General features: G+C 42.2%; 1 protein-coding gene across 3 annotated transcripts in view; it reads right to left on the reverse strand.

Moving 5' to 3' along the window:
* Positions 1–15,998, reverse strand: part of TC2N (tandem C2 domains, nuclear) — a 34,523-nt gene extending 18,525 nt beyond the window's left edge. The window contains exons 1-3 of one of the 3 annotated variants that reach the window (XM_064658988.1): positions 15,511–15,998; positions 1,727–1,853; positions 829–1,059 (exon numbers count right to left, since the gene is read on the reverse strand). In XM_064658988.1, coding sequence (XP_064515058.1) covers positions 829–1,059; positions 1,727–1,793 — 298 coding nt within the window. In that variant the 5' untranslated portion in view covers positions 1,794–1,853; positions 15,511–15,998. Of the gene's footprint in view, positions 1–828; positions 1,063–1,726; positions 1,854–15,510 lie in introns of all 3 variants that reach the window. The other 2 variants (XM_064658987.1, XM_064658986.1) reach the window with 2 other exon arrangements.
* Between the last annotated feature and the right edge of the window lie 9,865 nt (positions 15,999–25,863).

A 25,863-nucleotide genomic window follows, 5' to 3' on the forward strand; every position in this document is an offset into this window, starting at 1 on the left:
CTAAACTGCATTTACATAATTTTGGCAGTTTGAGTATGGGACTAACATGCAGAGGTTGAAACACAAGATTGCCGTGAAGCAAAGAATCATAACATCATTTGCAACCTCATACCATGGAGATCTGTGTCCCCAGCCTCCCAAAAAGCAGCAAAAAAAGCAGGAAATAGGAAATACGAGGGACAAAAAATTCTGCCAAGTAGTAGCGCATGCCATGTATTGGCAAAATTTGAAAAGGAAGATGTGTTAGCATGTTAAAACATATCAGTATATTAACCATGAAAGCCAGACCACCCTCCTCTTTTTACTTGAGTGGTCTGGATGCTGGCATGTGTTAGGTTTTTCCTTGCCTCCAATAAATTCTTCGCTAAAGATTCTGTTTCCCGTAAGTGTCTTCCATTACTTTTGAGTATGAACACTGGTGTGCAATCATCCCTTTCAGTCTTATTCATGCAACATCACAGAGATTCGCAGTGGGATGACATACTTCCCAAAACCTCTCTGGGTGTCCAGAGAGAAAAGAAACAAGCTCCCCAGGCTCCCCAGGGAAGTGGTCACAGCCCCAAGCCTGCCAGAGTACAAGAAGCATTTGGACAATGCACTCATGTACATGCTGTGACTTTTGGGGTGTCCTGTGCAGGGCCAGCAGTTGGACTTTGATGATCTCTATGGGTCCTTTCCAACTCATAGTATTCTATGATTCTTTGAAACAAGACCAGGCTTCTAGAAAAGTTCTGCAAACATATGTTTTCAGTAGGAATACAGTAGGAATAACTTTCAAGGAGTAGCAGAAGCTAAACAACTATTTCAGCAATGCTGTTTGTATTGTACCTTTAATCCCTCCAGCATGTGAGACACCAGGAAGGTTCTTTGGCTGTACATACGCCAGTTTGAATGGAGGGACCACAAATGGTACCTCCTGACCATCCAGGGGCAGTTTAGAAAGCAAATAATCCTCTGAACAGCCAACTTGACGCTTCACTGACACAGAAGACAATGGAGGCTTCTCTACAATAGTTGGCTTGCTTGCAGCTCCTGCTTCAAATTCCTGCACCATGGAAACTGCTAAAAATAAAGAGCAAGAAAAACAGACAGTCCACATGTGCATTAATTTTTGAACAATACCATGAACAAACGTCTTTTATTTAATAGTATCTGTACTTGATACATTACTTAACAGCTGCTAATATTCAGTTTTACAGCATTCAGGACTAGCACCTGGAAAAGATATTTTTCCTCCTGATACCTGTACTGGTCCAAACTCTCTGTTGCCCAAGCTTCTATATTTATAGCTACCTTCCTCATAATGTGAATTTTCACAAAAGCTACACTTGCATCATTGAAGAGTTCTTCAAACAACTGAGACACCAAACAAAATCCTGACAGTAAATCCACAGAGTGAAAAAAAAAAAGAAGAAAGCTTTCGAATTCTGAGAGTTCGAAAGATACAAGACCTTTACACAACCTTGGGTAAAAAAGCTGTCTTTTTTGGACAGTATTTTAGACGGCAAAGAGCAGACTCCAGACAAGTGTTATTTCTCAGTTCCAATTCATAACACTTAAAAGCATGTGTTCAATCTCCAAGTGGAGGTATGGAAAGAATTTTGGATGTTGTAAAAGAAATCAAGTTTATCACGGGTGACACAGTCATTTTATTAATGGGAAATTTCACCATTAATGAAACCAGAACAGCAAAACTGTTAGTTGATGTCATTATGTCAGAACTCACGATCATTTTTTTCGTTTTCCATGCAGAAACACCATTTACAGCACGTTTTCATATATTCTGTTGCCATTGTTTTCAGTGTTGCAATGTAGAGGGGACCACAGTTAAAGATCCAGTGCAGCAATCAAACCTGAAAAACACAATAAAACAAACCGTAGTAGATGGGAATAGTTGAAACTGGAATGCAATATTATCAGTTATTTAATATGCAGCTGCTTATTGGACACAGTCCCAATGAGAATGTTACTTCAGTCATAAAAAGATCAGAGCCATCAGATTTCTTTCTCTGAGACAAATTATTTTTGTATAAAAACATAAGGAAAGAGACAATAACTAACATACAGCATCCAAATACTTTCAGTAACCCACTCAGACAGGTCCCTGTCTTTTGGGAACACTAAAATTGTCCTCAAATTTGTGCATGCCACTGGGCTTTAGAGTTTACCCAGCTTTACAGCTGTTTTGATGTGGTCTTGTCAAGTCATTTGCAAGATGTGTTTTTTATTCCGTTTCCCTCGTTCATGTTTCTCCTATCCTCTTTTGCTCCTCTACTATTTTCACATACATCTATACGTGTTTACATTTTTTCACTCAACACAGTCCATACTTTTAACTTGAAAACACTCTTTATGAATGATGCCAAAACTGCCTTCTTTGAGGAACTACTGCTTTCTCATAATTGTATACACATGAAACTGAAGACCTGGTTTATTATATAATTATCTGCTGTGCATACAGAAATAGAGCACGCTGACTTTCAGCAAAATAAGAGGCATGTAATCTACTAAAGAATGAGAACAAGTCTCTAACAGCTGGTTAACATTAAAAGAACTTTATGACAATGCTAACTGGCCTCATTTAAATGTCTTTATTCATATCCTTATGTTCTCTTTTCAGAAGAACACAGACAGCTGTGTTGCCTCCTGTCCAAAACTTTAGCTGTGTAAGTCTAGTCCTTTTACATCCATCTAAAGTACACAAGGTTCTGAGTAGAACATACCCAAGACACGATTTTAACTCCACGGAGGTTAGAAGACACCAAATAGAACAGGAACATAAGTTGAAGGGACGGGAAAGACAAGTAGGATAAAGGAGGAAAACACAGAGTACCTCCAGTACTGCTATTTATGTTTTGGGCCTTTGCAGTCACTGAGATACTGAGACCTTCACAAGGAAGCCCTACATTAACCTGTTATCTTTAAAATACTAGTGTGAAATATAATGAAGGTTTAGTACTCCAACTGCATAACTGTCCCAGAATTATTCTTCATCGTAAGCTATCACAAAGGATTGATCAGAAGGAAATTCTTAAAATATATTCCCATTAAACCTAAACCTAGGTAAACCATTATTCTACTGCAACAAGGACATAAGGAAATATTTGCTTTAATACAACTTCTCTGAATAATTTTTTCTGGGTTTACCACTGAGTGATATTTATCATTTCCTCTAGTTTTATACTGCTCTTTGTGTTCAACAGAGCAAAATACAAGTACCCAAATATAAAAACCTCAGAAGTAGCCTGAATACTGGTACATATTATTCTGGAATAATGTAGGCTACTGAAGAGATTACAGCATAGTCTCTAATCAGACAGGGCAGCGGTGCAATATTCTGCTTTAAAAGGGACACCATTACACAGAATGGATGCACAGAATCCATCACTCAGTACTTGCCTTGGTCTCAAAATTGCCCATGAGTGTAAGTACAGCATGAGACCTGCATCAAAAATCTTCAGAGGCAATGCCACAACCTCCAGAACCTGCTCTGCATCTTCACAGAAGCACAAAAAGAGGCATGGGAATTCCTCATTAAATCCTCCATGGTTCTAAGGATCAGATTTTCATTGCTGCTCCTCCCTTAGAGGCACGCTCGTGATAACTAAGCCTTCTAGTTTACTTAGGCTTCCCTTGCAGTGATTTTCCTTCCCAGCTGTTATCAGTACACAGCTGGAGTTAATATGCTTCACTCTTGCTCACCATGTTTAAACTGGGCTGAAACAGCTGCTCTGTTTGCTCTAAGCTTTGCAACAATGGTATCTAAGCCTCAGTGGCAGTTTGCACAGGCAAAACAGACTTTTATCTTAAGATGTCCAGATTGAATTTATTCGCTACTGCTGGTGAAGAAACCAAATGTGAGTAACACCGCCCTACTTTCCAGCTACATAAAGTGGAAAAATTAGTTTTTCTGCATCAGAGAAAATTCAGTTCATGATAGTAAACTGTTTAGCTGGAACCATTAATATGAGCAAATAAACAAATATAAATCATCTGTCACAAGCAGTTGCCTTTGCATCACAGGGCTCAGTGATACAGTCTTTAATCATTATCTTTTTTCCCCATTTATCAATATGCAAATGTTCATACATTTTTTTCTATCTGAAGACAAATATAAAGCAATTCATCACTGCCTACTGTACAAAACAGTATACTATTTACAGATTACTGTTTTGTAGGCAAGGCTGTATCAGTAGCCAGTGCCAAAGTATATGGACACATATCTTAAGAGTTTTAGCTTAAATACAGGATTTTGAAAAGACAGTTCCAAGAGCAAGAGACTAGAGCACGGTTTACACTTTCTTTATGCTTAAAAATGTAGTGGTCTCAGTGACAAATCTTGCACTTGGGTTCCTAGACTTGTACCACAGCCACGTTACAAAAAAAAATGACAGCATTTGCTGAGGGACAGACCATCACCATCTAGACACGGTGCTCCCTCATTCTGCTTAGAGCACTTGGCTTTGTGAAAGCACAACATGGATCGTCTCAAATACTTTTAAAAATTTTAATCACTTAACTAAGCTACAGAAATAAATACAGTTGTTTTTTGGTTTAGTTCAGAAGAGCAATTCTGGCAGTAAATTAGATGGCTTGGCTCCCAGTTAATATATTTTCTCATATCTGTATTTTCCAAACTGCCTACAGTTAGTTATACAATTTTCACTGCATGCAAAAGTTTCCTCTTAACCATGTGGGAGAGAAAGAAATTTAGTACGTTCTATTGACTATTTTATTAACTGAAAATGAGCAAAAATATTGTTGAAGACTAAAAAAGTATTTAATGATCTTGACAGAAGTTGACATTTCTATCAAAGGTTAAACTTATCCCACATGCCAGAACTTTTTGCTGGTGTTGGCTACCCAAAAATCCTCAGTATATTATTCAACAGTTGTTAAAAGGTTGCACTAACATGAATTCGTCTGGGAATGCATTTGTGAAATAAACCTGAACTGTAGAGATACTTTTTAGGTTCCCCCCGAATTCCAAACTAGTACTGACTTCCCAGTAATGTCATCCATTTTAACAAGAAGTTAGGACCCCTTGATGCTATCTCTGTATTTTGGAGTCAGTTTTTGTTAGGCAATATGCATGGATAAAGACATCTTCCATTCTGGAGATACTAGACTGAGAAAAGGATGGGGGAAAAGGAGAATTATCCCTCATTTTCAGATAAAAAAATGAGAGAAATCAATTTGCAGGAGAAGAGGAAACTGAACCCAGATCTTGTCACTCTGTCTCAAATTCTCCCCTTCTTGGTGTTTTTCACCAATTTCAGTAACCCTTTTAATTTCTCTCTTCCCAGTGTCAAGGCAAAGTAAGATAATGAATCGTAACCCAGCAATTGTACTTCCACACTAAGGCAAAAGAAGAGCCAAGCTTATTAGAACATCCTGGAAACGACAAAGTTTAGAAAGCAACCACACACATACACTGAGCCTAGAGAATTACAATCACTATTATTTTAATGGGTTTAGATGGAAAACATAAATTATCTTAATGATTTCCAGACTTCTCTGATAGAAATTTTGACTGAGCTAAAATCAGATAAACAGAGTATCAAAGATTTTAGTTCCAGATGCCTCCAGAACGATTACAAGACAGAGATGTTTGGAGAAGAAAGTAAATATTTTCAACAACTCATTAAATGAAAAGAACATGATAGAAAACGGATGATTGCAATATTATATATTAAAAGCTGAAAGCAGTTTGAAAAGAAATGTCAGGTCTTTGCTGCCATATGAGGAAAGGGTATGTTTTGCAACATGTTTGTAGGCTGCCAGTGGATTTTACTGCATTTAGTCACAGCACTGCTCCATAGGAGTTGAACAGGTAACACATTGAAAACTATGCAATAGAAACAAAGGTGAAATAGCTGTTCTCAAACAGGGAGAGCTGGCTAAACCAGTGGTTTCAAATGTTTTGAGATTTATTGCCAGTCATAAATGTATAAAATGCATTCTCAGATCTGCATTTCAGAGACCCATCACGGCTAAATTCTAGTAGCAGTAAGTTCTCACAAAGCAGGATGTGTAAAAGAAAATATCCGGAAACAGGGATGATTGGTTGTTATTAAGCATTTGGGACAGATGTTGAATGACATAAGTGTCTACAAGTCCAGGAGCCAGGACACTTTGCAACATCTGAGGATCTGCCCTGTGGAGAAAGCGAGCTCGAGCTTGCCAGTTCACACCTCAGCCAAACACCACGTTTATGCTACCTCTGGGCCTTTCTGCCTTTAGGATCCAGGGGATGCAGTCAATCCCAGTCATATAAATCCTTCAGAGAGCGTAACAGTACCACCTCAGGTCTCCAGATGTTTAACAGAAACACAGCACACCAAAAGCTGCTTCTGATGCAGGTCAGATGGATTATCTTTTGATGGAGCAGATGCTGCCGAAGATTTCACTTCCACAGCCAGCTGTTCTGTGGTTTTGTTTCTGGGGGAGAGCACCTGGGAGCTAGGCACTTCCCTGAGCACAGCTCTTCATCTGAAGAGGGGTGGCTTGTGACCACTGCACCTCAAAACCGTCCCACACTAGTAAAATAGCTTAAATAGTTTTGAGAAATTTGCCTCCAGGTGCTTTGCTACTGTAGCAGCAAGGGTAGCACATGCACCCACACAGACACATAGGGCCACGCACAGGCACACACTTACCATTAACATAAAGACCACAGTTTTAAAAAAAACAAACTTCAGGTTTTTGGGGACTGTAGGCAGATCTAACTTGTACCACCCACGCACGAGAGAGAGATACTTCAAGTGGGTCTGAGCATGTGAAATGAGAGGACACAAGCTTTTGTTCCTATTCATCATAAACCTCAGCAGCAACAGGTTGTCTGGAGGAAGAGGAATTAAAAAAAAAAAAGAAAAAAATGTCATGCCAACACACACCTACGAGGTGCATGATAAAAGGCTCCTATCTATACCGATTTCTGGAAGAACCCCACAATAGCAATATCTGTAGTAACTAGTGGGTGTGGGTGTGTACATACACCTGCCTACTCTGGTTGTAGCTGCAACTCTGGGAAAAGCATGAAAGCTCTGGGAATTTACACGCAGGGATTATTCCACTTCCTCTGCCTTCCAAGGAAATTAAAAAAAATGTGAGGCTTTCCCTCTTTTTGTGCCTGGAAAGAGAAATGGATTTCACTCTGAAAGCAGTGGATCACAAAGGAGATGCTGAAATGACACAATAGAAAAAGAGAGCCTATGAGAAGGCTTTTGAAGGACACAACCAGATAGCCATTCTTGTGAAAAACATCTCAGAAACAGTTCAACAGAAACATAATGAAGAGATGCAAAACTCTCCCAGTGCAACAAATAAATGAAGAGTGTAATTACATATTTAAAACTGAAGAGGAGACCACGTGTCATTAACCAAGTTTAGCTGATGGGGATTTTCTGACAGACCGTTGCACAGTTTTCCTGGGGCAAAGAGCCTCATGGAGTTGTTTAAGTACTTACACAATCGAATCTGGTAACAGAAATAGATGGCAAAAAGTTGCTGGGGAGAGTGTCACACTCCATGATGCAAACAAACCACTAACTGCTGAGGCACAGGAAGCACCTTCCAAGCACTGGTAAGTGATGACACAGCAGCCCATCGGGGGAAGTTTTATTTCAGAAAACATTCCAGTAGCCGACTTCCTTCACTATTTATATCTTAACTTTCTATCTCCAGCTTAATTTTCCCCCTAGTTTTTATGTCTTGCTAAATTGAGCATTAATTATAAGTAGTATCTCTTCCTTCAGATCTTAAAATATTAGTATCTAACCTTCTCTTGTATTTCTCTTCAGTAAGCTAAGTTGACCAAAGCAAGCCATGTAGACAAGTATAAACCTGTAGGTTTTACACCATTTAAGTTTGTTTTGTATAGTTCTTCTCAAAACATTATCTTGCTTCTTTGACCAGTTTCTCTCAGGCTGACACCACAACTGAACTGTGCACCTCAGACTCAACAGTATCACAGGATAAACTAAGATGAGAAAATATTTCATTAATTACCACTTGTAAAGGCAAGACTGCTCTCATTCCTACAGCACTGTATTGACATCCCAAATTGTTACTGGTCCACCACTAGCTCTGCATCCTCCTAATTATATTTTGAGCACATGGAGAAGAGGAGGAAGATGGGAGTCTCCTCCACACAGACAGCATCTCCACTCTCCCTCTGATGACTGCTGTAGTGTTCAGGTAAGATATTGTTTATTCGGCTCTCATAAAGATAACAGTTGCAGGTAAAGTTTAAAACCCTTGTAATCAGCAGGTGCACTCAATACTGTATAAAACTGTATAAAAATATTATTCAGCTTTAGCAAGCTCTCCTGAGTCAAAGGAAACGATCTTGGATGTCAATTCTTAACTCAGGTGTTGTCACAGCAGTAAAAGCAGAACTCACTGTGACCCCCTCCTGCCAAGGAGGTCTAGCTCTAACTGTACAAGGGTTTTCCTGGAGCAGCCACATTTTCCTGCATGCAGTTGGGAGAGACCATGCCATGTCCCACTACAACTTTCCCTTCTCCCTCCAGCTTCTCTGCCCAGACAAAGATGATCTAATATATGTCTCTCTTTGTGCAGGCCCTGAGCTGAACCCGACAGAAAGATCACTTGTGCAATCTAGCTGTGCTCTCTTTCAGCTCAGCAGCTGCTTCTTCCCAGGGCTCCAGTCTGGAGGAGGCCAAATGGCTTTCAGCACATCTGCACACGCAGTCCAGGCACAAGAGCACTGAACAGAGAACATCACAAAGAAGAACTAATTGCTCTTGCCTACTTCCCTGAAGAAAAATAAAGCTGAGCAGGTGTGTGTGCTTGAGCTATTGTGCTACAGGAACAACTGCTCCTGCTTTCCAGGCACCCCTTGGAGAAGGCGAACAAGCCCTGGCATGAGTACACGATCCAAAGTTGTCCTTCTGACATGGTCCCCAGGGACACCCTGACTCTGGCTCAGCATTATAGCCTTGCACCTGCAGCTCTTAAACACAGACTTACTCCAATCCTACCCCAGTACGCAAAAGATTAATAATATCATTTACAAGGGCCAAAAGAACAATTTCCGTAAATCTGAACCAGTTTTCTCGTGTGAGATTTATATTTGAGTTGAGAGGGAAACATTATAAATCTATCCCATGATAAAGCTTAAAACTTGGGATTTTAATATGCTGAATCCCCTATGCTCTGGGCTGTAAAAGTTGATATAGTGTTTCTTCCTAATGCTGCATTAGGCAAGGAACCAATTCATCCAATTACTGAACTGACAACACTGTTCCTCTGAACCGAAGATAAATTCACTGACTTGGACAAGGATGTACAATATGGTATGTATTGGGGCAGTAAACACAAAAGAATAAATCCATTATGTTGGACTGCAGACCACTCTGGATTCAGATGGAAAACGGCAAAGCAAGAGTTGAAGTCAGGACACCAGAAAAGAAAGCTGAAGAGACTGGAATATCTGGAAAAAGAATTTGGCTTTTGATGAGAACATGGAAAGAATTCAACATAAGATAAGTCCTTCGCTCTAAGCAGATTAGGAACAAATCATGACAATCACCGATGGTTACTTTATAATGTAACTTAAAACTTAAGACTTTCTTTATGTATTCTGTGTCAAGTTTTAATCCAATTTTTTGTCCTTCTGCCATAATGCCAGGAAGCCACAAAAATAGAACTGTCAGTCCCTCTATAGCTCTGATACCAAAGAAAACTGGAAACATCTGGATTCATTTTTCAACAGGACAGCCAAGAAGAAGGTATTTTAAGCAAGAGCATCTGCCTGTGGAGTTCCTTAACATGGTTAAATGTGTCTAGTTTTGAAAAGATGGCCCTTGGAAATGCTGAAAAAGAGCACTGAATGGCATCTAGGACTCCTCAGCCTCTGCCATGACCACAGAGCCATACAGAAAACACATGGATACACATATAACAATCAGACAGCTAATGCAAACAGCTCTTCCTGTATATTTCAGGGGAAAAAAAAAGATAAGAAAACCCAAGCAGTTTTGCATTGAAAAGTAGGTTCATTTACCATTAAAAAACTGTTGACCTACAAGAGTCAAGATGGAATATTTCTTTACATATACATGCACACATTTACTGCTTTGTTTTAGGTGAAGCAGTTTTCTGATCGATATTTTACATATTATTATTCTTCTGTTTCATGACAAAACCAAAAAAACCTGTCAATTATGGAGTTTCCACTGGATGAGGATTCCCTGTTCAGCAGGTCTGCTCCATACTATCCCTGTATAACCAGTTACAGCACTGTGGTGAGAGGAAGGAAACCTATAAATTGCACAGATGAAATGGAAAAGACTGTGGCTGAGATTAAGAAAGGAAACAGGTGACTGCAGTACATCTCATATATGAAAACAGATTAAATGAATGAATCAAGAAAAGGAAATGGGAACTGATCTTAATTAATTCAAATCCAAACCAGACTGGGAGTATGGCACTGCAGGGCATGTGTACTGAGCTCAGGAAGCTGCCTAAACACACACTGAAATAAAAGTCCAGAAGAATCCTGTCTTTTTAAGGTACCACTATTTATTACTTTTTGCTTTAAATCTGCCCAGATCAGGGACACAGAACCACTTTTACCAGCCCCACCAGTGCCTCTTGGAGAGCTGTACTGTCTGGAGTAGCTGGCAGCTGCCCAGGCAGATAAGTGGTAACCAGGCACTGCATAAAAGAAGCATTTTTAAAGGAGTTTGTATAAACATTGGGAGAAACCAACAGAAATCAGAACAGTCTCAATTTAATGGCAGTATCTGACATCCCAATCATTACTGGCCAAATGCTGCTACAACTGTGGGAGATGGTGGTAATACTCTGCTCCCTCCTGAAAAGACAGAGGTCATGAGAACAGAAGTTGGCAGCATGAAGCCACCATTCCCTTTTTCCATTTGGACAGATTTGCTTAAGAACACAGTGAACAACAGCTACAGCATGTAACCCTTACAGAATGTAAGGGTTTTTTTTAATCCTATTGAGTTTAAATCAACACTCTTCACAAGAGATTTTGAACCCATGACTTCACACATTGGTGAAACCAGATCTGGAAGTACACATACCACTGAACTGAACGAAAGTCAGGATAATTCAGGGAGATGGTCTGTGTTTAATCAAGACTTCATGGAAGACAATTTTTAGCTACTCAGTTCACTGCTGAGCAGACAGAGAACCTGAACAGGAAACTCACAGAGAGTTCCCAATCTAGAGGCCAACAATCCCCTTTTGCAAAAGTAAATCGTGGAGAAAAAAGCCCCAATGAATCCAACCCAGAATTAAAAGTTTTAGAATTTTCCTCTACTGCAAAATGAAACTGGTCTTGAGAATGTTTTGTTGTCACTTAGGAGTGCTAAACAACACAATTTCTCTCAGAAACAGGAAACACAACTTGTTTTTGTATCAGTTCAGCACTAACCACAAAGGCGCTGCTAGCTCAAGCAACTTTCAAACCTCATTCTGGCTAACTGTCCTCTCTCTGCATGGCAGGCATTTTCCTCTCTGTGAGGAAAATGCCTGCCATGCAGAGAGAGGACAGTTAGCCAGACATACACACATAGCAGACTGAATGTCTGAACTTTGTAACGAGAACTCATCCTTAGCCCCCTTTTTATCTGCCCCCTCTAGCCCCTGCCAAGCCCTGGTCTAGGGCTGGGCCATTTCTGGCCACGTTAACCACCTGACCCAGCTTCAACAAGCACATGCAGCCCCTCAGCGCAGAGGCATGAGAACTCTGTGGGAGCGAGGGCTTGCATTCCTGCAGGCAAAAGGGATCCTCCCACAGCTCTGATGATGAGGCTGTCACACAAAAGCCAAGCAACCTTCTAGCTCTCCATGGTTCAGATGTGCATTAATGTATCCCGAGCACACCGTGCTGATGAGGCTGTTCCACCGTTCTGGGGCCCAACATGGTGCCCTGGGGAGCTGGGCAGGGAGCTCGGTACCCCCTTCCCAGGCTGCAGCACACTGCACCAGCTCACATCCAGGTTCCAGGCTCCAAAGCACAGATGCTAAATCAACAGAGTGCCTCACAGGTTTTGAGGTCACTGGGACATGGTGCTTTTTTGGACTTCAAAGCTGGTTTAACTGCCAAAGGAGCATCTCCAGAACTTGCCCTTCAGGCCAAATCTAAAACTCATTGCAATGATCACAAGAACCCCCCAAACATCAAAGGCCTTCATTTGGGATCTAATTATCTGTTCTCTCCAGTTTAAGTGTGGCTATTAGATCACTGAAAAACAAAAATTCAAAACAAAATCACCAGGGTACAATTTACAGGAAAGATAAGCATCAGATTGCCGACATAATTTTTTTTTGGCACTGAATTAGGGTAAACTTCATCTGCAATGACAGGCAAACAAATACTCGTGCTAAGCTTAAGAGAAGCATCCTCACTAATTCTGCACGGTTTGATGTATTGAGATTAGTAAGGGATATGATGCAACACAGATGAGCTCAACCGAATCCAGGTTTTGAACATCTTCCCACATGAGGCTCCTTGGTTTAGGTTGGAAGATTCATCCTGGCTGCAAAACGCTATCAGCCTAATTTTTCTCAGCGTAAGCAATCTTTCTGATTGAGCCTGAACAGCATTACTAACTGGAATGACAACACGGCTTAACTCAGACAGAGCCTGTCCTACTGAAAGTCAGAGCATGCTTTGTCTTTCACTTTTAAGAGATGAGATCTTAAATTCTCTGCTGACAGAGATTGGGTGTTGTCCTACTTAGATTACAGTTAGAATATTTACCAGATTTAAGGTATCTAGGGAGATAGCAATTCAGAGTAAACAAAGCAATTCTTTCATAAAACTAAACAAGAGTCTGAAGAGGGGAGCAATATGCTTCACGTAAAATTCACTAAATGAAGTAAATAACACCTTAATCAAGCAAACAAGTTCAATAAATATTCCACCAAAGTCAAAGGGTACTTCTGGTATAAGCCACAGCAAGAAGGATTCACAGCAAGACAGGAGGTCTAAGCTAGCCAAAGTCTGTCTTAGTTGAGGCTGTCCTTTCTAAGGCAGATCCTCTGGCTCTGCCCCCACACGTGGGGGCTGCATCTGCCTGTCCTGAACTTGCTTAAAGGACTGGCTGCTACCAGAGGGGCAGTTTGGCTCTCCCTTGCCAACAGCCATTCCTGTAGGATCCAGTAAACTTGCAGCTGCACAGTGTGTTGGCCCAGCTCACTGATTAGATACAAAATTAAATGACCAGAATAAACAACCTTTTTTTTTTTCTTTAAAAAAAAAGCAGTTTTCCAACTCTCCCTGTGGTTGACTGCACAAGGTGGGGTCAGAATGCAGTGTGGAAAACAAAGGGCAGGAGCAGGACTGCCCTTTTCACAGCCAACCCACAACCCTGGGGAGTGCATTTAGTGTAACATACAAGTGAGAGTAAACCACCTAGGAGTACGATGAACGGAGGCTGCCTGAAAGCAAACCAGCTGACACTAAACAAATGGCAGAACGTAAAATGACCAAGCCTAATGATTAGGACAAAGAAAAAGAGGCCAGTGCCTAACTGGCACTGTGTTTTTCCCAACACTGTAAATTAATAGTCTACACACACACATGACTGACTGAACAATCCTGTCCACATTCATTCTTTCCATAGCATAGGAAGGAAGAGGAATTAATCACCTGGGGATCCATCATCTAAATTAAATGCAGGGAAGGGCTGTGGAGTCCAACATACCCTTTGGGTACAGCGTTTTTAGTAGGTGTCATTTTTATAAATATTTGCAAGAATCAAGGGTCATTTTAGTAATAAATATATTGTTCTTGAAATTAAATATTGCTTAACCACATGTATTCTGGAAATATATATTTTAATATTTAACATACAGTTGGAAAAAGGACTAGAAATCAAACCTCCTCCCTTCTGGATTCATTCCCTAGCCACCGACTTGTAAGATCACAGCTCACCTAATGAATATTTCTGTACTGAAAGCAAGGCAAAAAAAGTTTCATAAGTAAGGAGCCAGAGACCACCAGCCCAGAACAGCACTCTCTTGAGAAATGAAAGAGGCAAATTCAGAACTGGACTCTTCACATCTGTCTAACAGCTATACACAAAACCTAGAAAGAATAAGAAGGAGGGAAAAAAAGGCCTGGCAATGTATTCCCTTGTATGTTTTTTAAGTGGTCCTGATCATCTATATGTAATCTAAAGACTCTTGGGCTCTCAAAGAGCAACTTGTCAATGAACACTTTGCTCTGCATGCCTGGACAGCTTGGTTACCTAACTAACCAACACTACAAACACTAAAGGCACATCAAGCATCAGACCTCAATGCATTCAGCAAATATCACTAGGAAAAACCTGAGCCTGCACAGATCAGAGACCTAGGGTTAGGACTGCAAGGATCTAGCTCCTAGGCATAGGTGCTTACAAGATCATTTACATGCCCAGGCACTTGACAGCTGTGGCCTAGCAGAAGTCCCTTGAGGTCCTGTTCTCTTCCTGCACAATTACAGTGGCACTGACTGGAAGTGTACATTGCAGGAACGGTCACAATATCGACCTTTCCATTCTTATCTAGAGAAATGCATCAAATGAGATGTTTCCATCCAACTAGGCATGTTTCAACATCAAAGGAAAGTTACAAGACCAGCTTAATTTGAGATATTTATTTCAGACTGCTGTTTAATAACGAGTGATCTTACACACCCAGGAATCCAGCTTTATGGTATGCATTCAAAAAGTACACTGTGAACAGGACCGTTTGAAACTGCTTACAATCACAACTGCTGCTTTAGCAGTGCTCTTGGATACAGCAGGTTATAACTTCAGTAAATATGTATTTTCTGATGTTAATTTCACCCCATACAAAAGGGAAACTCTGTCCAGCTATATTCACAACTTCCTTCTGAGTTTTGGCTTAACCACATCTCTAATTACTTCAAGTGTTCTTAGAGAAGGTGATCTAGTTAGCTATTGCTGGCCTATGGCAATGCTTAGCTGTTAATTCACACAGAAAATCTGGCTTTTACAAGGACATTTTCATACACCAATACCAATTTGAAACCGTTCTAAGTGCAACCTCATCTCCGACCTAATTTACATGAAGATTTAACTCCAAAGTACTTCGAAACAGTTCCTATTTTTCTGCCTGCTTTCATTTCTCAAAGTTGATAGGAAATACAGACCCGCACGGCACACGCGGCCGCCACCGCCGGGGCAGTTCCTGCGGCCCCTGCCCGCCCCTTCTCCGCGGCCCCCGGGCGGGCACTGCCCGAGCTCCCGCTCCCCGCTCCCGCTCCCCGCTCCCGCTCCCCGCTCCCGCTCCCGCAGTACCTGGCCGCCCCTCTGCACGCTGGCGGCTGCCGCCGGCCGCCTCCTGCCCGGCGGAGCTCCTGCGGATCGGCGCTGCCCTGCCCTGCCCCGGCGCTCTCCCCGGGCTGCTCTGCCTGCCTCCCGCCCGGCCCCCTCCTGCCCTTCGCAGCGGGCACTGCCAGCCCCGCCGCCCGCCAGGTGCGCTCCCACAGCGCTTACTCACCGATCCCTATCGCGGAGGGGGAGTTTCCCCGCCGCCCTGGGACTCTCCCGCCTCGCCAGAGCTACTCACTGGGGCAGACTTGCCCCAAACGGCTGCCGGTGACTCTTCTTTGTCGCTTGCTGGACCATGACACCTGCGAAGTCGGTGCCAGAGCTGCCCCTCGCTTTGCTAGAAGCACAACTGGGCATCTGTTTCAGAGAGAAAAGGCGAATTTTTCTTGTTTCACAATGTTCTTAGAAAATGGCATGTCTAGTTGGAATATGGATCCCTGTTAAGTTAGCCTTTATATGGACACATGAGAAAGCCCCTGCCACAGGAGTGCATAGTCTGTAGGGTAATTTAGGGATCACACACAGGGGATTGGTTCAGAAATTTCATCAGGAAATTCTGGTTTGGAAATTTTCTTGCGGGAAGGAAAAGTTCTGGGAGGCTCAAGGTGGTCTCTCTTCGATTCCAGTTTTTGATAACTAGAAGTGCCGAAGTACCCCAGAAGGCAAATATGAGCAGAAGGTGGGGCTACATTGGTAGGAAATGGGGTGTATTTCCCGAAATAAATGCTGTTTACACTCTGAGAACATGAACATTTCCAGTCTGAAGTTTTGCACAGTGACTCTAATAGCTCTTGATTTGAGGTCTTCCGTGGATTCCCCATCCACCAGGACTGTAGTTTTTCTATTACGATATTTTTCATTTTAAATTTTATTACACCACAGACCTGCTGCTAACTAAGAATTTCATGCCTGTCATCATGCAGTATAACACAGCTACTTCGAGCTCCAGAGCCACTGCAAGGGAAACCCTCTGCCAAAAGCACAGACTCATAGTGTTTGAGCTAACAAAGCATCTCTGTTCATCTCTGCATAGAGCCAGTCGCAAGTACTGGGTATCATATAGCAGAGTAGCTCTGATTCCTGTTAATGGAGCTCATGAGATTATGTGTGGTCACTGTTTTAAAGAAATACCAGTAACCTGGTATGCTTCCAGAATTATCTGAGTCCTCCTGAGGTGCATATTAAGCACCCATTTCAAGGCATCTCACTAAATTAATTTACATGGTCGAACAGCTTTATTTACACTGTTCATAAAAGTGTGTTGTTTAATTACTGATAAGGTCCCTGTATGCAGTTTGCTGCTATCAAGTTACGTCAGCATTTTCATGCTCCAGGGTTTTTCAGGCTCTCACCGACTTCCAGTCCTGCCTGAGCAGCTCTCCAGCTGCTGGAGTCAGCAGTGCAGTAGCAGCCAGCCCTTGGGACTGCAGGTTCCCTCTCTGATAAAGGAAAGGACACTAAAAGTAGTATTTTTTATAAGGCAGTTAAAGGAAAAAACCAGTTTGCAGTACTAGTTTCCTTCTTAATCAGGGCAAAGCTGTGCTCTGTAATTTGAGAGGGTCCCTTCTCCCACCCCTGTGGCTCTTTTCATGATTTGGGGCACACCTTTCAGTCTGCTTTCAGCTGCTTGAAAATTAGGAAGTTAATTTCAATAAGCACAAAATGCAGCTGCGCATGGTAAGGGATGTGGACAACCTGATCTAGTATGGAGGGGGAGAGCATTACTGTGTTATGGTTTTTTTAGTTGAGATGGGAAACAAACCTCCCCCCTCCCTTAGAAGATTTTTGTTCCAAACAAATCTAGTCTGAGATCAGCAGTGAAACCAATTTACCTTTGTTTTTTGCTCCTCAGACCTCTGTGTCAGCTGCAAATACGATCTTCCTTCCCTGCCAGCCTCCTGGCAGCATCAGGAATGCCCTATGCTCTGCTCTAGCACTTGCTAATCTTTCTGTAACTAAATCTTGCTTGAGAAACCTGGTGATGTTCCCATGCCTCACTGATGCCTGCTCTCAGCCCTTGTCTTCTCTGTGTCCATCCCAGGCTGCCATTGCAACCACTCATCCTCACTAGTTCCTGGTGCTCTGCAGCTCCTCATGCTCCTCATGCAGCCTCCATGCAGGGCACCCCTGATACTAAGACCAAGCTAATAAACTGGACTGGTTTTGGCTGGCTCTGCCAAACCACAGTGCTCTCAGCTCCAGAAATCCAGGGCTGAGATACTTGAGCAGACCCTTGCAGGGCCAATAGAAGAGAATTTATTAGTCTGGGCTACGCTTCACCTCTCATATTCCCCAGCGAGGCCTGTCTCATCTGTTTTGAACCGCTGCACAGCAAACTTTTTCACTTGTTGCTGAGGCTGTTTATGCTATTGGATTACAACGTGCCAGTGTTTTTCTTGGTGAAACAGGAGTAGCCAGAAGTAGCTACAAGCAAGAGTGCATTTTATCATCTCTGGGCCTCAAATCTTTAGGAACTAGACCTGAAACAATAAAACCCCTATGATAAATACTGACACAATGTTCTTGAGTAATTACTTAAATCTGCAAATGCTTTCAAATAATTTAAGACCCTTTTTCTTCACTTTGTGCAAATATTCCAGTGAACCAAGTTTTCAGGAGGTATGCTGATGGAGGCTGCAGCTTTGCATGACTCCAACCCGAATTCTCCCTCTGATCCTTTGCATCAGAAACCTGATCCCACCACTTGTGCACACTTACTGAATCATGCCAACTTCCATGTTAAAAATCAAGAGGTTCAGAGGCTGAATCAATGTTTGCACATTGATTCAGAGGACACTGAAAGCTTTCAAACGCAAAAGTGGAAAACATAATTGCATAGTAGTTCTTGCCTAGTTTATGAAGGCTTACATGAAATTAAGCAGTTGGTGATTGCAAACGCCCAGCTCTTCTGAGAATCCTTCAGAGCAAGCAAGCATCTAACACTACTGCTTATGAAATATTTTAGTTTCAGAAACTAATATCAAGTGATATACTTATGATGAGAGTTAAAATCCAGTATATATTGCAATAGCCAAGTGATTAGGTCAGCTGTCAGGACCCAAAAGCCAGGGTGTTATCAAGATAAGTCTTTGCCTATGTCTCATAGCCAAACTCCATGTGTAGCCGCTCAATTAAGTTTTCTACAGCAGAGGCTTTGTGAGAAAAAAAAGGATTTTTCCACTTAGATTTCAGTGAAATAGCAGAGTACTTTTCAGCTGAAGTCTTTAAGCGGTTAATACACCTTCATTACAAACAACTTCTGCAGCCAAAGGATTTTACTACTATTAAAGTTTTTGCAGCAGAAATCTTTATCCCTTGAGGTTTTGCTGGGAGAAACATGAAACTGTTTCCTCATCCTCCCTGTCCTACTCTCAGCTGGAGCCTGTTTTTTTCCATTCCCTTCATAACCTTTGGGTTTAGCTGACACCTTCCCTCCTCTGCCACAGATGCTGGGTGGGGTTCACACACTTCATTATAGAAAGCTGCTATAATTCAGTTCATGACTATTTATTTTCTCCTTTTATCAAATGAATGTTTAACATCACACTTTCTTGACATAATCTGTTATAATTCTGTCCACCGTCTGAGACTGCAGCTAGTTGCCTCTTCCCACAGAACTGCAGGAGGAGAGCTTTATTGCACAATGTCCAGCACTGTTTGAAAATGTTGCTACAATGCCTAGAGGAGCAATTGTATGGAGATACTTTGCTGTTCAAATTAGACCTTCTCTTTATCTCATTCAGATTTGATGTAGTGTGAATTTGAAAACAGATTTGCTGGCTTGTTATGTCTTGCCATATGCTCTTAAGTAGATTTTCTCTGTACACACACGTTGTTAATACATTCTGATAATAAATCCAAGGAGGGCTCATCCTTCATTCACCAGAACACTTTGGTCCTGTCTCTCCACAACCAGCCCCACATCTGTTTGAGCTGCGCAGTTGCTTCTAAGCTACATAGTGGTTTTCAACCTCGTAAATGCCTGCCAGCCCAAAACTAACGGAAGACAAGGAGAGGGTCCAGGGTGGCACTGAGGCACAAGGGTGCTGTTCTGGGCAGGCCATCGGCTTCAGCCTGGAGTGACGAACAGGAGGGACTGTGGGTGCATATTCTGTTTCATCCTCAGGAGGCATTTCTTGCTGCTGCTAGTGTCTAGGAATCCAAGATGATGAATCCAATAAATTCAGGAGGAATTATAAACCTTTAGGTACTGTTGACAAAAGGATGAAACAGAGCCAAGGCATGCTGTCCAGTGTTTTCCAATTGCATCCTTTTCTCACCTGGCTTCATTAAGAGCCAGATGCTGTTAATCCAGCGCAGGTTTGGGAAGACATTGTCACATCTGCTGGAAAAAGGTAAGGTTAAATGTTATCAACATGTTGACACCTTCAGATATTTTCTAGAGCCCTTATACCTGCAAGATTGTGAGTACATGGTGCTACCTCAGCTTTAAAATGAGCTTACTCCATGCAAAAGTCAGTTGGCATATCAAATGTGTCATTTGGATCCAAACAATTCCAGTAGTTTCCTCTTTGTTCCGGTGCTGTAAGCAGTATGTATTTAGTGTTTGTCTGGATCCATACAGTCTGCAGTTTGAAAATTGCATTTTCAGGGTAAAGGATAAGAGAAAGGTAAAACTTTATCTGTTGCTGATTTCAAGAAAGATTCGAAAGATGAGTTTTCTTTAGAGTTCCTGTCTACCTTTCAGTGTAATAGTTGGACTCAGTTCAATAACAATGTTTCAAGTTGTTCCCAAACCTTCATTGTTAGGGGAAAAAAAACCACAACAAAACAGGAAAGACCTGTTTCAGGAAAGGCTGTTGCATCACTGAAAAAGGGCCCATGGAGCACCTGACTCTGAAATGTTCTTATTTATTATAAATAATTTCCATGGCGTCACATTAACAAACATAAAAGGTCACGAACTCCTGTATTTGAAGCAAATGTGTTTGACATCTGGGATCTGGCAAAAGTTCCTCCTGTGGGATAGATTGTTTGCGCAGAGCTTTATTGAAGAATAATATTAAGAAGGAATTACGAAATATTAGTGTAACCCAGTAAGAAATTATTATATTTTACAAGCTAGAGACATAATAGATCTCACAGAATTATTTCAGTTCATCTGATTCAAAAGCACATCAAGGAATGCTGTGACCAGCTAGCAATGAAAATCTGTGGGGTTTAAGCACTGCAGTTAGAAATGGGCTGGAAGGAGAGGTCCAAATACAGGCAATGGCTTAAACATAGGTCTGTATTTTCGCTACGCCCCCGCTCTATGAAGTGAGTGAGGAGGGAATTGGCAGGGAACATTGGTAGTTGGGAAAGCCGAGAGTTGAGTGGGAAGCCAGGCCACCCCTGTGCACCCCCAGCCAAGGAGCTGGGCCCCAGCTCCATCAGACACCTTCATGGGGCTGGGAATGGGCTGGGGCCAGGCAGGACACCAGGGCTGTGGGGAGCTGGAGACTGACACTCCTACGGTTCATCCTTTCTCCTCACTTACGCAAGTGAAAACCTCATAGGCGCAGCCATTTCCCTACCTGGGGGATTCTCTCTGAGTGGTTTGTGAAGTCCAGTCTCCCCAGGATATGCTCTTCCACCAGACTGGGATGGTGCCACCTCCTGGGGTGCCTGTGGGATGTCTCCTCAAACACCATTACAGTCTCACTTGCCTGTGACACTGCCCAGAAATGCCTCTTTCGGTGTGGAAGAGGGGATGAGAGGAAGCTCTCCATGTCCTCCCAGTCTCCTCAGGGCCTGGGTACTTGCCTGTGCAAGAAAAGGGCAGAGCAGGTAACCAACTCATGGACAGGACATGTTCAAACACCTGCCTGGCCCCTTTCCTCCCCTCTCTTTTTTGGGACCACAGGACCAGGTACTGCTGCCCTGCCCTGGGTTTTCACACCATCTTCTCTCTGGAGTCTGCTCAGGGCCTCAGAGCTGGCCTGTCTCCTGAAAGCAGACACAGGCCTGCTCGAGAATGAGCAGATGTTCCTCTCCCTGGGAAGCAGGGGCCAGCCAGGTGTCACCCGTCCACAGAGCAAGGTCAGCACACAAAAGGTCCTTCCTGAAAGGAACTGAGTCAAGAAACAGGGCCAACTTTTAAAGCAAAAATAATTTATTGTTTCCAGTTGTAAAAATTCTTTCTTCCTGTCTTCTATTTTCAGGTAAAGCAAACTTCATTTACCTTGCTGAAAGGGGGTGGTGGCAAAAAGCCATTCCAAAAATCACTGCACTTTAAAGCTGGCTGGACCAATGGAGGTGAAGGAGCTGGGAAGAAGATCCATGGAGGCCAGTGACTGATCGCCCAGAGAAGCTGGAATCCTGGGTTCAAAAGGAGAACACACACTGACCTCCAAGCCAGAGCTTTGAGCACATCCCTCAAGGAAAGGCAAGGTACTTAAAGCCATTTAAGAAATGACATAACTAGAAACAGAGGTTACTAGCCCACTCTACTCTAATTTTAACACTTTAACCCAGCTGCAGATTGTTTTGATGTTCCCAGACAAACATGCCAGTATACAGCACTCTTAAGATACATGAAATGAAATAAAGGAAAGCCAACCTGCTGCCCACCCTCCCGGCCTTCACTGTGCAGACCTGCCAGCAGCACTGGCTGCTCCTCATCCTTGCACCCAGAATCACTGGGAGGTAAATGTGCTGTAGCCACGACCCTTGCCGATATCACTAGGCATTTTAGGGCAGAAATAAAGATGCAGTCTCACCCCAAAGCAGAGGCTTATGCATATTTAACTCATGTTTGGTTATACACAAAAATATTCAGATGGGAGAGAACATAAAGCCCTTCAGACACTGCTCTGCCAAACAGACTGAAGTGGGTTACATCTTGGTACAACTCAATCGTACAACCAAGTTGATGGGTGCAGGTGTCACAAATCAGTGTTTTACCAGGAAGTTTAACAGCTGCAAACTGCAGGTTATTTATTCTCCACAGTATTTTCTTGAGAGATTATTTCCAAGAATCCTGAGTCAGCACTAATAACTGTAGGTACAAATATTTATTTGCAGGACGCAGTATCTTTGCTGTGTTATTTGCCTGTACTCCCCAAGCCAAGAAGTTTATGGATGTATGACTAAGGCTGGCCTTCCATGGTGAGCAAATACCCACTTGCCTCAAGTATTTTCAGTTGTCACTATTGCTTTACCTCTTAGCTCCATAAAAACTAGATCACATGGTAGTAAGGAATTCAAGAGTGAAGGGTTAATCATGTCACTGTCGCTCGGAAATTAACTTCACATTAAACCCACATGCATTTGTATCAAAGTGACATAATGAAAAATGTGGTGGGAGATGGATGATGCAGTCATTCAAGCAAGCAAGGATTTATTAAATTAGTTCTTCAAGATCTTAGAAAACCTAACTGAACATTTCTCAGTCAAAGCTGTGGCTCTTCTCTCTCTTAAACTGATGTGGTGATGCCATGATTTTCATTAGCAAGCGGATGGAGAATGTGTTCCAGTACTGGATTTTAGGTAGCCTTGATGATAATTTTGGAATGGTATGGTGACTGAACTGGGCAAGAGCCTAAGAAAGGAAAATAAAAGAGGCTAAAAAGAGAAAAGTTGGGAATGCAGAAGTGCTGTTAAAGATCAGTAATGGGCTGCCATTCAGGGCAGTCCTTACAAACAGTCGCACAGACTATGAACATTGTTGTGAAAGAGCTGAGGTCACATTTGTCGTCCTAATGAGTTACTGGTGTGTGAAAGTGTTCACCTGTATGAAACGGGGAACTGCTGTCTGGCTTCCTGGAACAAACACGTAGGGCTCATTTTTTCCATCCCTTATTTCTCTATGTGCAGGCTGACATCAAGGACAGTTTAACAACATTCAGCAGCACCCACAGGCCTGAGGAGGAAGCAGTGCCACCAAAAACAGAGAGGGAGGAGAAATCAGGAGTTCTGGTACACAGAATACAGCCCATGGAACTTCTCAAGGAAATATGATTCATAGCTTATCCTTAAGGAAGTGCCACAGGAGGTTAAATCGCTGCGAGGTATCAGTTTTACAGCCCAGCCAAACCCCATCTCTCCAGCAGTGCAGTGTCCTTTACCAGCTGGCTGGACAGAAGAGAAAGTACAATGTACTTCAGCTTTGTCCAGTCTTGTGAGTCTTCTTCAGAGACACCGTGGCCTTATCCACAGAGCTCTTGAGGAAGGGAGAGTCCCTTGGCTGGGAGGATGCTGTCAGAGCAGATTGGTCCTGCATTGTGAAAAGAGCAGTAAAAGTGGAGGGAGTCACACTATTCAGTCCCATGTGCAACCCCATCTAAGACAAACATGGCAGCATGAATAATAAACCTAAAAAGCAGACTGTTAGGAGATAAAGAAGGATAAAGTGGCTCAGGTCTGGAATCTCAGATTAGGCTACTTGAGCTGTATGCCAACAGCAAAGTCAGAGCAACTTTGTTTCCTAAAGTGTCCGTTCTCTACCACATTGAGTGAAAAGCCCAGCCCTTCAGTACCTTCACTGATCAGGTCACTTCTACCAGGGCTCCTCAGTCTGCACTGTAGAACCAGAAGTCTTTAATCATGGGTCACACACCTACTTTCTCATTTTCTTTGAGCAGTTCTAGAGAGTTGTTTTCTTCTCCTGAAATTTTGCAGCTCAGCATTCCTGCACTTGGCCTCTCCTCTTTCAGTTTGCATGTGTGCCCGTTTCAGTGTCATTTTTTTTGAGCATGTGATTCAGAATTAATGTGTTTGCAGTGTAGTGAAGGGAAATGACGTGTCCTCGTGATACTGTAAATGAGCAGCAGCAGTTTCTCTGAGTTCTTATCAGCTTTCTGAGTGGCTTTTAAATCATCACAAGGCCAGTCAATGGCATATTACCTCCCTCACTTCTGCAGAGAGTTGTTTGAGCCATAGGAATGTGAGAGAGCAACAGTGTGACTTAAGTTCATTCACTTTCTTCGATGCAAACCAGAACCAGTATTGGCTGTCCTTGCAATTTGATGAAATAAGAACATGCCATGTGCAAAACACAAACCCAACCAACAAATGCTCAAACCCCATTAAGCGTGGGTCATTAAGTATGGTGTGGGTGGAAAAGTCTTTCTTTTACTAAAGTCACAAGATGTGTAGTACAGGTGGGAGTGAGAACTAGCCACTAGTTAATAATTTATATATGAGGAAACCAGTTCAGTCTAAATTATCTTATATGGAGACAGATTTATTCTGCCAAATGTAAGCCAAATTCTGGCCATGGCCTCATGATCACCATACCAACTCCTGCTTTTACAGGCTCCAAAGACCCAGGACAACTGGAAAAAGAGAGTGGCACCATGTCAGGCTGGGAGGAGAGCTCATCTCCTGGGATCCTCCAGGAACACTTCCAAGGCTGCAGCATGTAGCCTTTACACCCTCCCATACACCCTCCAAATGTATGCTGGATAAAGCATAGCTGGTGGATGGGGGAACCTGGGCAAGGTAGCCATCCTCACCATCAGAAGCTGTGACCTGCTCCAACCTTCAGTGCATTGCAGGAGAAAGAATTGCCTCAGCTATGTCAAATTCCTGGTACAGATAAAGTAGTATCACACACAAAATGTTAATTTGAGCCTTATCACACATAAACCCACCAGGAAATGAAGGTAAAATACACACACGTACCTCCAAGTATGGGCAACTGTACAACATAAAAACTGTGAAAGAAAATTAGCTTCTTGAGAATTAATTGTATTTTGCTTTGAAATTTTCTCTTCTACAGTCTGTATCTTACTAGAATTTATGACCAATAGATGTACCAGTATCACTGATCCTCATTCAACTTGCTTTGCAAAGAGGTTACATAATTCTGGCATGAATATTTGCAATGATCCTATATGAACACCACTAAACCTGGCAATGATAAAAATAAGCTAGAATTCAATTATAAATTTTGTTAGCAACATATTTATTTTTAAAAAAGCTTTAAAATAATCCCTACTGGCATATTCAATGTTCACCAGCTGTAAAACAGTGCAACAATTAAAAGCTCATTTTCTGCTACAAATGAAGTAATGGTTATAGGTTAAAGGGGCAGATGAGGGACATTGAAACCATCCATTTTAAGTTACAGTAAAAACAGTACTCTTCCGAAAAAAAACCCCAGAGGATTACAAAATATAACATGTTTATTAATCCAGACAGCCTGCAAGTAAGAGTTAGGGAAATGACTGTTTAAGCAGAAACAGAAGTTCTGTGGAGCATCCTTTGAGCTGGGCAGTGAGTCCTCCTCCTTGCACCTGTACTGGCTGCAAGATAAAGTATTGGTATAACAACAATTATACCTGTGATACTAAATGTTCTATACCTAAAATTGTATTTATAGGTTTCTGGGTCCAGTGCATCTCATTAGGTAACGGACTGACCAGGGCATAATTTTTTTGAAAACTAATGCTGCATTCAAACACATGAATGCCCTCCTATTTTTATTGAAGTGACTGTTAGCATTTCTTAAGCAAAGCTGAACTACTTCATACAGCAAGAGAGATTTGTCTCAGAGATCCTGCACATGAGAGCATTC

This window comes from Pseudopipra pipra, chromosome 6 (genome assembly GCF_036250125.1).
Source record: "Pseudopipra pipra isolate bDixPip1 chromosome 6, bDixPip1.hap1, whole genome shotgun sequence".
Lineage (NCBI taxonomy): Eukaryota > Metazoa > Chordata > Aves > Passeriformes > Pipridae > Pseudopipra > Pseudopipra pipra.